This window comes from Zea mays, chromosome 9 (assembly GCF_902167145.1).
Source record: "Zea mays cultivar B73 chromosome 9, Zm-B73-REFERENCE-NAM-5.0, whole genome shotgun sequence".
NCBI classification, from domain to species: domain Eukaryota; kingdom Viridiplantae; phylum Streptophyta; class Magnoliopsida; order Poales; family Poaceae; genus Zea; species Zea mays.
This window is the reverse complement of record NC_050104.1, coordinates 123,461,807-123,476,634: the sequence shown is the minus strand read 5'-3', so window position 1 is coordinate 123,476,634 and position 14,828 is coordinate 123,461,807. Positions and strand designations below refer to the sequence as shown.

The window sequence follows — 14,828 nt, the reverse complement described above, 5'->3', positions numbered from 1 at the left end:
CCTTGACACTCGACAAAGTATATTTGTTTTTTCTTTTTCCCCAAACTTTTTGTGGTGTGTTTCTACAATATATAGACCTATTTGTTCAATTTTGGCACAATTATAAAAGTGTTTGCTATAACTATCAGATTTAGTTTGCTTAATTGGATTTCTTTGGATAATTCAGATTTGAACTACAAGCCACTTGAAAAATGGAAAACAGTGAATACAAAAATGACATTCATGTTATTTAGCACAAGTTATGATCTATTTCAGGAACATGCGAGAATTTTCGAACACCATTCTCACAAAACATGATTGCGGACTTGTGATCAAGTTGTTTTAAAATTGTATAAAACAAAAACAAAGTCAGAAAATCATGAAACTTGTTGACATGTCATGATATCATATGTAGAGACTCTAATAAAAATTTGAGATTGTTTCATGAAAGTTGTCACGCGCTATGTGTAGAAACCTAGCCCGTCTACATTGAGGTTCTATGATTTCATGTGAAGGACATCTAGGCATCAATGTTTATGATAATATCTTATGTTTGTTTGGACGAAATATTAAAAACAAATAAAAAGGGGTCCTTGATCACTTTGACGAGCATTGCACTCAGCAAAGGGTGCCTTTGCTGAGTGCAATGGTCATAGAACTCGGTAGAAAAACATACATAGACATAGGGAAACTTGCTTTACCGCGTGCTATGGCCAAGACACTCGGCAAACTAGGCTCCTTTGTCGAGTTCCATCCCAAGCACTCGACATTGGAACTGCGACTGGGCCTCACAGAAGCTTTCTTTGCCGAGTGCCACTAAGCGAGGAACTCGGATGCTCAGCAAAGGCTCTGTCATCGTCACGATGTCTTTTGTTTGTCGTGTACCAGTTGGCACTCGGTAAAGACTTTACTGAGTGCCCGATAGAAAGTACTCGACAAAGAGACCGTTGCCAACGTTTGGTTCACTGAGGGCTCTTTGCTGCCTTTTGGACTTGACAAAGAAGCCGTCTCCAGTAGTGTCTCCTGGGAGGCGGGATTTATGTTTTTTCCCGGAGCTCTGTGGGACATCATGGACGGTCCAGTCTGGTGATCTAAAATAGACGGTTTGCCAAGCTCACAGAGAAGTCTTTAAGATCTTCCACGATGCACGCATGCTTTAAGGTTAGTTAGTGTTTGGTCTGAAAAAGCGTCAACAATTAGGAAACAAGAACTAAAATTATTAAAGGACAGATCAGGAAGCATGCATGTTCTTCTTCTATAGTGTGTGTTGAGCCTGAGTTTGGCCTTTTAGGCTTTATTAGGGGGCTCACAGTCTAACTAAGGAGTTGTATTGATGTGCTGACAAATATTATGTTCGATCGTCACAGTGTTCTTATGCGGATCGATTAGGCCCGATCATGGTGAAATAAACTAACCACCGGTAAGCCCGGGCAGCCCTAGAGCATGCAGCGGCCTACGTGAAGCCCGCACATCGCATCGTCGTCCGTCAGGCGCTAACGGCCGGCCGCTGCATGCGTCGCCGGCGAACTCTCTGCTGAGCCACCCGTCCTCCCTATAAGTAGCTATCCCAGCACCGTCGTCTATCAACCACACACAGAGCGGCATTTCGAATAACACAGGTGAGCGCGACGATGGGATCCCTCGTTAATAACATCATGGTCGTGGGCGCCGTCCTTGCGGCGCTCGTCGCCGGCGGGTCGTGCGGGCCCCCGAAGGTGCCACCCGGCCCCAACATCACCACCAACTACAACGGCAAGTGGCTCACCGCTAGGGCCACCTGGTACGGTCAGCCCAACGGTGCCGGCGCTCCTGACAACGGTACGAGCGGGATACATGTTTATACTCCTCCTTCATGTAATGTGATGCGATTAAAACGGTGCGCAGGCGGTGCGTGCGGGATCAAGAACGTGAACCTGCCACCCTACAGCGGCATGACGGCGTGCGGCAACGTCCCCATCTTCAAGGACGGCAAGGGCTGCGGCTCATGCTACGAGGTGCATATATAAGCATGCATTAATTAGTTTGCATGCATGGACATATCTAGCTAACTGCTTAATTAATTTACTCTTCAGGTGAGATGCAAGGAAAAACCTGAGTGCTCGGGCAATCCAGTCACGGTGTACATCACTGACATGAACTACGAGCCTATCGCTCCCTACCACTTCGACTTGAGCGGCAAGGCCTTCGGCTCCCTGGCAAAGCCCGGGCTCAACGACAAGATTCGCCACTGCGGCATCATGGACGTCGAGTTCAGAAGGTACATAGTAATTCATGCATCGTATATCTTGGTGGACAGGACAGAAGATAATGCATGTTGAATGAACCTCCTCTCCTGCAGGGTGCGATGCAAGTACCCCGCCGGGCAGAAGATCGTGTTCCACATCGAGAAGGGCTGCAACCCCAACTACCTGGCCGTGCTGGTGAAGTATGTGGCGGACGACGGCGACATCGTGCTGATGGAAATCCAGGACAAGTTGTCGGCTGAGTGGAAGCCCATGAAGCTCTCTTGGGGCGCCATCTGGAGGATGGACACTGCCAAGGCGCTCAAGGGCCCCTTCTCCATCCGCCTCACCAGCGAGTCCGGCAAGAAGGTCATCGCCAAAGACGTCATCCCGGCGAACTGGAGACCCGATGCCGTCTACACTTCCAACGTCCAATTCTACTAGACTTTGAATTCCCTTCGATTCATCCGGCACAGCGGGCTATGGACCTTCAGCAGCAAGCTAATTAAGTTGGCAGCATGCACCGCTAACCTTATATACTACTGAGACTTCCAAATTCTAGTATATGTAATCCTTTTGTTCGGGTTCATGATCGAATTCCAAAGAGTGGAAAACAAGCAAAAGGTTAAATATACATGCCATTTTTGGAGGCATTTTTTTCATGAGGGCATGTTTCGATATATGGACCACTAAATATACATATCATTTACTTTCCTACAAATTTGCTACATCCTTGGAAATGCATAGTCTGTCTCCAAGAAAAAGATACTCTGATTACATCACTAGTACACACAGCCTCTATAGTGGCGGTTCTAGAGACATTTTCACTGGCGCTTTTCAGTGCCGCCAGTGTTAGGGGCCAGTGGAAATCGCCATTTCCATTCAATAACCGCCAGTGGAAAAAGCATTTCCACTGGCGGTTTTCTTAAGCAACCGCCAGTGAAAATGCTATTTTCACTGGCGGTTTTATTAAGAAAACCGCCAGCGGTTTGTTTTATTTAGCCGCCAGTGGAAATGTTTCCCGTCTTTTTTTAAATTTTCGTACTGAAATTTATATATTTACACACACAAACATATATATATATATATTGATATTGATAAACATGTAGTATTGATACTAAAAGCAACATGAAATTAAATTCTATCATACATTTATATACATCAAAGTCTTGTTTACAACCATGTATGCATCACACATTATATACATCAAAGTTTTCACTTAAGCTCTAATAACTATCTCGGCTAAGAGATAGTCTACTAATTTCTGTTAGTATTCTAAACTCTGGCAAAGCTAATGTTCCGGAAGCATCGTGATATTTCCCTTCTGCGGGAATGACCTCTTTCAATATGAATGTGCACAGGTCCTCAACTATGCCATACAATGCACCTTCAGTCAAGTTCTCCGGGCTTCCTTTTTGAAATTGCTGTAAAGGAAGTTTATAAACATCATCTATTTATACTCAATAATAACACATTTGCATCTTTAATGACATAAATACATACGTGACTATTACTAATAATACCTTGCCAGGGTTCGTGATGTATCGTCCATTCATTCTCATAAACTCGCACACGTAGAACCCACATAGGACCGATCCGGGTGGTTGCTTGTGGCACTACATAACGGGAGATTGGTTATTTAGTTGCAACATTGTCCTATGTACGTACATGTATGATATGTATTCATAAATTCACATACTTACTGGCCAGTTATAATGGATGTCTAGTGGCACACCTTTTTTGGACGTGTCGTACTTTCCACCATGTAGCTTATAAAACCTAAATGCCCTGTGATCTCAAATAGAATCACCATGTTATTCTACAATTCTCATCGATATAAGTATGCATGCATAGAAAAGGCTTACAACTCTAAGATGCTGCGGAATTTTGAATAGGCCGAAGGCTCGGTGTGCAAGGAGTCGAGCACCAGCACCTTTCCAACCTTAGGATAAATGAAGAAGCATATCCAGTGGTCCCTGTACGAATCAAACTTGTGATACATGTGTATTGAAATTATTAATTTTATTTATGCAAAATCACACTTACTTAAAGTTGTACGGGGCCACTATGGATTCCCTGTCTTGAAATTGAAGCATTGCGTGTCCTATGTAGGTGGCGTATCTTGCTTCAAAATCCTTCTTCAGATCCTGGATACGCACCTCAATTTCTTCGTCTGTTAGCCCCTGTAATGTTTCGTTGCCTTTTCCGATTCTAAAAGTGTGGTTATCCTCGCATATCTTTATTGGGTTGAGATACCCAACCCTTTTACTGGCACTAGCATTGGGATTGGTACCATAAAGGATCTCCTGCTGATCATGTTGCATTCTGCAACGCACACGTGCATGTCAGATATTGAAAATTTATACAACTCACTAATAATAACACATATATGTGGAGTATGAGTGACACTTACAATGCAAATATGGTTACAAGTTGCACGTCGAGTCTCTGAAGGTTCATCATTAACCACATATCCTCGAATGTAACAACGGCCTTTTGATTTGAACCAATAAAAGCATGGGCTGGTATATTAACACTGATGGTGTCGATGCCAACTGAAGATGCCCGCATGTACCAATCATGCAACCTTTTAATATTAGCCAGGACCTTCCTTAGTTTCTCAAAAGTGAGTAGTGGTCTGCCCGACACATATTTTTAGGCACGTTTTTATAATATGCCTTAGTTGGCTTCTTTATCTTTGCGGCCATTGCCTCAGCCTTTTTTGCGGACTCCTCGAGATCGGCCAAATCAACAGTGTCTGACGTGAGGCTCCGTCCAATCCCTTTCAAAAAACGAACAGTGCCAGCAGTGGATTTACTCTTCTTTTTCTTATCAAACGGGGACACTACTTTTGGTATAGAAACTTTAGATTTCTTTGATGGTCGTGGAGATGGCTGTGGAGAAGGTGGATCCCTGAAGGGCGATGTATGTGGCGGAGATGGTGGGCCACCATGAGGATGAGGAGAAGGAGGGTCAGAAAGAGGATGAGGAGCAGCATGTGAAGTTTGAGGAGGTGATGATGGATGTACAATAGGAACAACAATTTGAGAAGGCGGAGACGGTTGGGCCTGCGACGAATTCGACCAATCAACCAATTCGACATCCCTTCGAGGCCAAAGGATAAAATTCTTGATAGCTTGTCCAAGTGTCTCGATACCTTCGGGCCCAGGGATGTCAAGCATGTCGTCCTCGTATCCTTGGACGACTGTCGTCACTTCTACCCTGCAATATTCTTCTGGAATGTTGTTTCCATGGAACTTGCGTCCTGGGATCGCAAGGCCTGTGGCTACTTTCTTTGTACGCTGATTGTTAATACCATATCTTATAACTAGTGCGCATGCCACAGGCCTTGTGATGTCATCAACTGGATAGCGGACCTAATTTCCCGTTGACGCGACATAGCTTGGGATGGTCGTACCCTCGGTGGCAGCCGGCGTTTGAGTTGCTGGAATTATTTGCATATGTGGAGTGGTCATCTGTTGAACAGACATCGCACTCGCCATCGCCAATTGCTGCATCAATTCTAGAGGAGGATTCGATAGCATTTCAGACATCAGGCCTTTGAACTCTTTCTTGGCCTCCTCCTTAAAATAATTTGCCATCTCTTCCTTGTATCGATCACGTTTCTTGTACAGACCTTCCCATTGTGGTCCGAATCCTTCCTTCCATCCTTCCTTAGATGAGATTCCTCGTACACGACCAGGATGCTCAGGGTTACCGAGACCAGCCGTTAGAATGTCTTTCTCCCTTTGCGGCTTAAATGTTCCTTCGCTCTGCTTAGCTGCAATTGCATATATGTTTTTTGCCGCTTCTTTGACAGTGGGATCATCAAAAGATACACCAGACTCAGTTTCCCTTGGTTTTCTAGCACGGATCCAATTAGCTGTCCTTTCACCAAGTTGCTCGGACAGAGTCGGCAACCCTGCAGCCTTCTTCTCGGCGTCTTCTTGTCTCCATTTAGGAACCTGACGCTTGTAACCACCTGTGCCAAGGTGGTGGCGATATTTGTTCTTCTTAGACAGTTCTGAATTTGCCTCACTTAGCGATATGAAATCAGGGCTGCTCCTCTGCTCTAGAAATACTGCCCACTGACCTGCTGAGATTTTATATTTTTTCGTCGGGTCTAGGCCTTTCTTTGCAAACTTTGTATTCATCTCAGACCTCCAGTTTCGGAAATTGATTGCAAACTGCTTCATCGTGTATTTTTTCACGAGTTCTTCTGAACCCCCAGGCAAAACGAACCTCGTTACTAGCTTATTCCACATTTGATTCTTGACATCATTTGATACATCTCTCCACTGTCGGATTGTGATGTCAAGATTATCTCTAACTAAGAACCCAAGTGCATTCCGGAACTTAGACAGTGCCTCTTCTGGAGCTAGGGGCTGACCATTCGGGCTCACGTCTGTGATTTTATATGTCTTGTCAGGAAACTTGTTTAGCCCCCTGTCACCTCTGTTCCGATCGCTCTGCTTCCTTTTCCTTGACCTCTCGGTGGTTGTCTCGGTCGATTCCGGTGCGCCTTGGGTCGGTTCCGGTGCGCCTTGGATCGGTTCCGGTGCGTCTTGGGTCGGTTCCGGTGCGTCTTGGTATCGTGCCGCAGCTTTTTCGAGCATCGCACGAAATTGAGACAAGACCTCCTATTCATGTAATAAAATGCACAAGAAATCATGCATGTGTAATAGACATTGTGAAATCAGCTAATTAATTAGGTACACACACGAAATTAAGGATGTGTAATTTACCTCATGTTCTTGTGGATCATAAGTAGGGTCACGTTGCAACTCACGCGCAGCGGCCCTATCTATCCTAGTGGTAGGAAAAGGGTCGCTAGGCGTTTCATATCCTTCACTGTTGGATTCTTCTTGAGCAACACTCTTGTCCATGTGGTCGGGCCCTAATCCTTGGTCCTTGGTTGGAGAACTCATTGAGCTACATATTAACATAAGCAATAATTAAATTCATATTAACAAATACCCTAACCCTTAACCACTAACACTAACCCTAAGCCCTAACCCTAACCCCTAATATTGTGATACGAATATTATCGAGTTATGTATAGAGAGGGAGAGTCGTATAGGACGTAGAGAGAGATGGAGAGAGGAGGAGTCGTATAGGACGTATAGAGAGGGAGAGAGGGAGGGAGATGGAGAGTCGTATAGAACGTATAGAGAGAGAGAGAGAGGGAGAGAGGAGGAATCGTATAGGACGTATAGAGAGGGAGAGAGGGAGAGAGGGAGATGGAGAGTCGTATAGAACGTATAGAGAGAGAGAGAGGAGGAGTCGTATAGGACGTATAGAGAGGGAGAGAGGGAGATGGAGAGTCGTATAGAACGTATAGAGAGAGAGAGGGAGAGAGGAGGAGTCGTATAGGACGTATAGAGAGGGAGAGAGGGAGAGAGGGAGATGGAGAGTCGTATAGAACGTATAGAGAGAGAGAGAGAGGGAGAGAGGAGTCGTATAGGACGTATAGAGAGGGACAGAGGGAGAGACGGAGATGGAGAGTCGTATAGAACGTATAGAGAGAGAGAGGGAGAGAGGAGGAGTCGTATAGGACGTATAGAGAGGGAGAGAGGGAGATGGAGAGTCGTATAGAACGTATAGAGAGAGAGAGAGAGGGAGAGAGGAGGAGTCGTATAGGACGTATAGAGAGGGAGAGAGGGAGATGGAGAGTCGTATAGAACGTATAGAGAGAGAGAGAGAGGGAGAGAGGAGGAGTCGTATAGGACATATAGAGAGGGAGAGAGGTGATGAGAACTCGCTCTGGTCAAATGGGGTTCTGATGAGTTGCTCTTAATCGAAGCAACGCAAGTGTGTCGTACGTCGTCTCCTAATTTCACTAGCTAATAGTACTACTATGGAATACATTGTTTACTAGAGAGTGGAAGCCAAAAAAACATTGTTTACAATGGAATACAATGGAATACATTGTTTACAATAGAATACAATAGAATACGTTGTTTACAATGGAATACGATGGAAAAAACATGCTTTCCGTTGCTCTCTCCTCTCTCTCTCTCTCCATCTCCCTCCGTTTCCTCTCTCTTCCCTCCCTCCCTCTCCCTCTCTTTCCTCTCTCTTCCCTTTCCCCCTCTCTCCTCTCTCTCTCTCCCCCTCCACTCTCTTTCCTATATATACACTCCCTCTCCCTCCTCTCTCTTCTCTCTCTCTCCCTCCCTCCACTCTCTCTTCCCTTTCCCTCTCTCTCATCTCTCTCTCTCTCCCTCCACTCTCTTTCCTATATATACACTCCCTCTCCCTCCTCTCTCTTCTCTCTCTCTCCCTCCCTCCACTCTCTTTCCTCTCTCTTCCCTTTCCCTCTCTCTCCTCTCTCTCTCCCTCCACTCTCTTTCCTATATATACACTCCCTCTCCCTCCTCTCTCTTCTCTCTCTCCCTCCCTCCACTCTCTTTCCTCTCTCTTCCCTTTCCCTCTCTCTCCTCTACTATCTCTTCCCTCTCCCTCCTCTATCTTCTCTCCCTCTCTCTCACTCTCTGCAGAGACGCGCGCAGGGGTCTCCCTCTCTTCCCTCTTCCTCCTCTCTCTTCCCTCTCACTCTCTCACTCTTCCTAGGCTAGCTTAGGGTTTAGCGGCGGCGCGTGCACGGCGGCGGCGGCGCGCATGCCCGAGCCCGAGCGAAAAGTCGAAGAAAGGGAGAGAGAGAGAGAAGAACTTACCTACGGCGCGGGGACGACGGCGTGAACGACGGCGACGCACGACGGAGAAAATCGTCGGGCGAAATTTTCGCAGCCTGACGGCGGGAAGTGTGAAAGACAGGGCGCCAGAGACTTAGCGAAATTTTCGCCCCCGCGCGCGCTCCTTTATATAGGAGATATTTCTACTGGCGGTTGACAATGACAACCGCCAGTAGAAATCATTTCTACTGGCGGTTGTCATAGAGAACCGCCAGTAGAAATGCCATCCAAAGACTGTGGAGGCCATTTCTACTGGCGGTTTTCATCGACAACCGCCAGTAGAAATGCCATCCACAGATTGTGGAGGCCATTTCTACTGGCGGTTTTCATCGACAACCGCCAGTAGAAATCATATATACTGGGGGTTTTCGTTGTGAACCGCCAGTAGTAATGTTTTTAGTATATTATTTTTTATTGTATATTCATACATTAAGTATATAAATTTTTATACATATTAAATATATAAATATATATATTTAGTATACATAATATATATATTTATATATTACTTCTCTCTCTCCTTCCTCTCTCTCTCCCCTCTCTCTCTCCTTTCTCTCTCCTCTCTCTCCCCTCTCCCTCCTCTCTCTTCCCTCTCTCTCCTCTCTCTCTCCTCTCTCTCCTCTCCCTAGCTCCTCTCTCTCCCCTCTCCCTCTCTCTCTCTCCTCTCTCTCTCCTCTCTCTCTCCTCTCTCTCTCCTCTCTCCCTCCTCTCTCTTCCCTCTCTCTCCCTCCTCTGTCACTAGAATGCCCGTTCTTGCAGTGTTTAAATACTACGTCGTCTCCTGGCTTCGCGTCTCTCATCACCATTGGTGTGAAGTTCTTTCACAAGTATCAGATCTGGTAAACATCTTTCCAAGTTCTTTCACAACATGTTCTTTGAAGATGCTTGTTTCTTACTGCCTGATATGTATATATTAGTCGAATAGTCCTCCCTGCTTTTATTTTACCTCACGTTCTAGGTGATAAACCATGACTGGGAAAAAGACCACGGCTTCCTCTAACGGCGACACTCCAAAGAAAGCCAAGGTGGTGGTGGAGGATGAGGAAGAGGCGGGGTTGGAGGATGAGGAAGAGGCGACTGTGACACTATCCGTGGAGAAGGACGCGCTGGAGTGCGACATCTGCTGCCTACCCTTCCAGTCCGAAGTTTTCATGGCAAGTCAGATTACCATGCATGTATATATACAGTACATATTGATCGGTAGGCTCCAGCATGATGCTCTGCTCTGTGTAAAATCAGTGCAAGAACAGGCATTCTGGATGTGCAAAGTGCTGCATCCGCACGGACGGTAAGTGCTGGACCTGCTCCGAGCGCATTGGCAACAATAGCTCTCTCTCCCTCTCCCTCTCCTCTCTAGAAAGTCACTAGAAAGTCGTGTAAAATTACATGCTTCGGTTTGTCGCTAACAATAATCAATTACATGACATGTCCTAACAATAATCAATTACATGACAACTATATAATCTAGGGAGCTATTGTTCTGCCTTGTCCATCGTGGCGTACCCAGGGCATCGAATTGCGTGGGATGCTTCGCTCAACGTTCCTTATCTTGGTTGGATGGTCTATGAAAAGAGACATGTCGTTGAACTGGTTAAAATCCTCTAAATCAGATACACCATCAACTCCTATAGCTTGTTGTTTTCTAGGAAAAACTACATGCTTCGGTTTGTCGGTGCTTTTCTTCTCATTGTTAGAAATGATCTGTTCAGCATAGAAGACCTGTGCAGCACGATTAGCAAGGATCCATGGGTCATCTTTGTAACCTACCTTACTTAGATCAAGAACTCTGACCCCATAGTTGTCTACCGTGACATGTTTGTCTTCAACCCATTGACATCGGAAAACCGAGATCTGAAATGTACCATAGTCTAGTTCCCATATGTCCTCAATAAAGCCAAAATATGTAATAATCTCACCAGTTTCATCATCTATGGCCTCGCATCGAACACCACTGTTTTGTGACATGCTCTTTTTGTCCTTGGACTTTGTACAAAATGTGAATCCACTAATGTCATAGGTTTGCCATGTTGTGACCTAGCGTGATGGTCCAGATGCCAACCCCTTGATAGTTTTTTCTTCTATTGTTTCTCCACGTGGAATGTCCTTCACCATTAGCCATGTGTTGAACCGCTGCTTATGTTGCTTCATTACCCAATCAGCCGTATGCCCAGGATTTTGCTCGTGAAGCTCATTGATGTGTTGTTGGATAAATGGCTCTATTATCGCTAGCTGATGTAGGATGCTGTGATGTGCCTCAAGTACTATATTGTAATCTGGTGGAATGAAAGATTTCCGTCCCATCCTCCCGCTTCCATACAATCTACCCTCGTGTCGTGACGGAGGCAGACCTATTGCAACCTGATCTTTTAGGATATTATTGCAGAATGGACCTCCGGACTCAATGGCCTCTTCAGTACAGTACCCCTCTATCATGGATGCCTCGGGACGAGCACGGGTTGATACATAGCCATTCAGTATTGACATGAAACGCTCGTACGTCCACATTTCATGCAAGTACATAGGACCCAATGCCTCTATTTGTGGCACCAAGTGCACCACAAGGTGCACCATAATATCAAAGAACGATGGAGGGAAACACATCTCAAACTGTGCTATTGTCTCCACTGCGAATTCCTGAAGAGATGCCAACTCATCACGGTCAATTATCTTTTGTGAAATTCTGTTGAAAAAGTAGCACAACCGTGTGCTTGCCATCTTTAAAAACAAAGGATTTATAGCCCTGATGGCAATAGGTAGGAATGTAGTCAGCATGACATGACAATCATGTGAGTTGTAGTTGGTGACTATCAGGTCTTTCATTAACACAATACTTCGTATGCTAGAGTAGAATCCGGATGGGACTTTCAAATTCTTAAGCCAAACACACATCGCATGTTTCTCATCTACATTGAGATTGTAGCTTGCTGCTGGGAGATGATACTTCCCATTTTCTTGAAGAACAGGATGTAGTTCCTTTTTTATGCCTAAATTTACCAAGTCCATGCGTGAATTGAGCCCTTCTTTTGTTTTGCCCTTTATGTCTAGCAAGGTGCCAATTATGCTTTCAAACACGTTCTTCTGAACGTGCATACCATCGATCGCATGCCGCACATCTAACTCTTTCCAGTAAGGCAAGTACTCGAAGAAAATAGACTTTTTCTTGAATATAGCCCCCGGAGCTGGTTTGACATCCTTCCTTGTTTTTCCGTCTTTTGTCTTCTTCCCAAAAACAAACTTGATATTCCTGACTATTTCAAAAACTCTATGACCTTTATTGTTACCCGATGGAGCAGTAGAATGTAGTTCACCATTATTGTCAAAGTACTTATCCATCTTTCGCATGCGGTACCTGTGTCCTTCCAATAAAAAGCGTCTGTGCCTCATGTACACTATCTTCTTAGATGCAGTAAGGGACACGTAAGCAGTTTCATCAATGCATACTGTGCAGCCAACCTTTCCCTTAAAATGGCCTGATAATGTGAAGAGTGCAGGGTAATCGTTGATCGTAACAAAAATAATTGCTCTCAGCGTGAATGAATCTTTACGATACTCATCCAACATTTGAACACCCGTTACCCACAATATTTTCATATCCTCCATTAAGGGCTCTAAAAATACATCCATATCAACTCCAGGTTGTGTAGGTCCAGAAATAAGCATGGTTAGCAAAATGTACTTCCGTTTCTGCATCAACCATGAAGGAAGGTTGTATATGGTGAGGATCACTGGCCATGTGCTATGCTTGCTGCTCCTTTCAGCAAATGGATTCATTCCATCAGTACTCAGTGCGAACCTAACATTTCTTGGTTCATCGGCAAAGTCTCGGTGGTTCTCATTGAAATCTTGCCACTGCTTCCCATCGGCTGGATGTCGAAGCTTCCCATCTATGGCGGAACTATCCGAATTATTCCAACTTAAGTGCCTGAGCCCCGCCTTAGAGGCTAGACCACACTTAAATGGGAATAACCCGTCAATCCCTCGGATCTAGTCTGACATGGCCACTGACAGGATCAAGTACCACAATCTCACTCGAAGGTGAGTCACAGAGCAAATACAATAAAGCATAAAACCATGCATTAAAGAGTATTAAATTATTACATCATCATCGGAGTTTTGCAAAAGTAGTCATCATTGTTCGAAGTGCAGCGGAATAAAACTAACGGTAAATAAACAGAGGGATGGGGAAGCCTGTCCCATCACTCCTCGTGCTCCTCCTCAGCCGAGGTAGGGTCCCACTCGACAGTCCAACCCGGTGGCAAGATGGACGGCCAAGTCACTCCAGCAACCATGTCCTCCAGAGAACCTGTAAAATTGTGCCACAAGCAAGGCTGAGTATACTAATACTCAGCTAGACTTACCCGGTGTGAGGAGTCTACTCCTCTACCTCTAGACATGCAGCTGTTTGGCTGTGGGGTTTGGTTGCCAAAAGCACTAGCTGAGTTTCTAAATCAAGTTTTTAACTTTGTCAAAATTAAGTGTGACTCTCTTAAGGCTAAAGATGTACTATCTATTCATACATAGTAGCAAACATTTTTAGCAATCAACATCTTGTATCATCTCAGCACAATTCCACTTGTTACTCAATGTAGCAGCATGGATCAAGCAGTCTCATTAGCTGCGAGAAGCAGACGATTCGAATCGAGTTTTTATCCTTGCAAGGTAAACCTAAACACACGACATGTAGGGGCACTCCGTCCCCACACACATCAACCGTCCCCATCGATTCCCCGTCAGCAGATCAGGGCTCACTGCCTTGGCGTACAATGCCTCACTGACCCCGACTGCCGTCGTGCAGTGACCGCACTTGTACCCACCATAACCGGAATGGGAGACCACGTCTCAGGTCGCGTGAGGGGATATGTCCACTGCTAGGTTCACTCAGGTACTAGGCTTACCGATTTACCATATTTCTCGACATATGTTTAGTACGTTCAAACGCTTGACACACGGTACCACACCATAATCCTTATTCAAATTTTTATCCCGTAGACAACCAATCCCCATGGATTGTTGCCCACAAACCAGCATCATTATGATAAGAAAGTGGATACAACCAATTTCCTAATCTCGCACGAGTGCTAGAAAATCACTCGACTTCTACCGAAATCTTAATTAATGAAGCAGCTACTCGTCCTAGCATACTAGTATCCATCTCAATAGGATTTCTGAGATCATGCAACTAGGGTTTCAACACAACTCCTACACCTAAGTGCACATTCAATCCTACAATCATTAGGTATAGTAAAATAGCATAAGTAACAGGTTATGCATAAACCGGGGCTTGCCTTCCAAAGCAGTGGCAGGCAGATCCTCTGATGCAGACTCTGGGGCTGGATCCGGGGCTACCTCCTGAGCAGCTCCTTGCTCCGGCACGAGGACATACTCTCCGTCAGCAAGGTTACAGTCTATCGAATGCAATGAACATGTATGTCATGATTATGCAGGATTAATAACATTATGCTAAAAAGAAAACTAAGTTAAATAGTCACTTAGGGTTTCTTGGTCATGCGGGGCTTCCAGTGGGTTATGCTTATTACTTTTTAGGCTTAGGTTTTCATTGTTGAGGATAATCATAGGGAAGTAGTATTACCTTTTTATATACCTTAGTGAACAATTTCAAGGGTTTTAGGATGACTCTACTTTCCATTATTCATTTTTCTTTCTTTAATTTCTATTTATGAAATCTAGTGGAGGTTTGAACTACAATAGTAGCTTAACTTTCTCCAAAAATTCTGTAAAAATTACAGTGGGTTGTCATTTGTCACTATAGCTCCTTCTAGGAAGTTGAGGTTCAAAATAAAAAGGCTATGCTTTAGACAAAAATAATAAAAGTTGTGTAAAATGAGCCACTTACACTACATCTCCTAATTAGGGGTGGGTTCTGTCCTAAAGGTTATTTTTGCTAGCATTTAATAGCAATAATAAGCTTCTG

At 44.8% G+C, this 14,828-nt stretch overlaps 1 protein-coding gene across 1 annotated transcript; it reads left to right on the top strand.

Moving 5' to 3' along the window:
- Positions 1 to 1,579: 1,579 nt before the first annotated feature.
- On the top strand, positions 1,580 to 2,866 carry EXPB1 (Expansin-B1). Its single transcript, NM_001301581.1, has 4 exons — positions 1,580 to 1,797; positions 1,864 to 1,973; positions 2,052 to 2,236; positions 2,318 to 2,866. The coding sequence occupies exons 1-4, from the start codon at positions 1,611 to 1,613 to the stop codon at positions 2,643 to 2,645; spliced, it is 810 nt and encodes a 269-aa protein (NP_001288510.1). The 5' UTR covers positions 1,580 to 1,610; the 3' UTR covers positions 2,646 to 2,866.
- Positions 2,867 to 14,828: the final 11,962 nt, after the last annotated feature.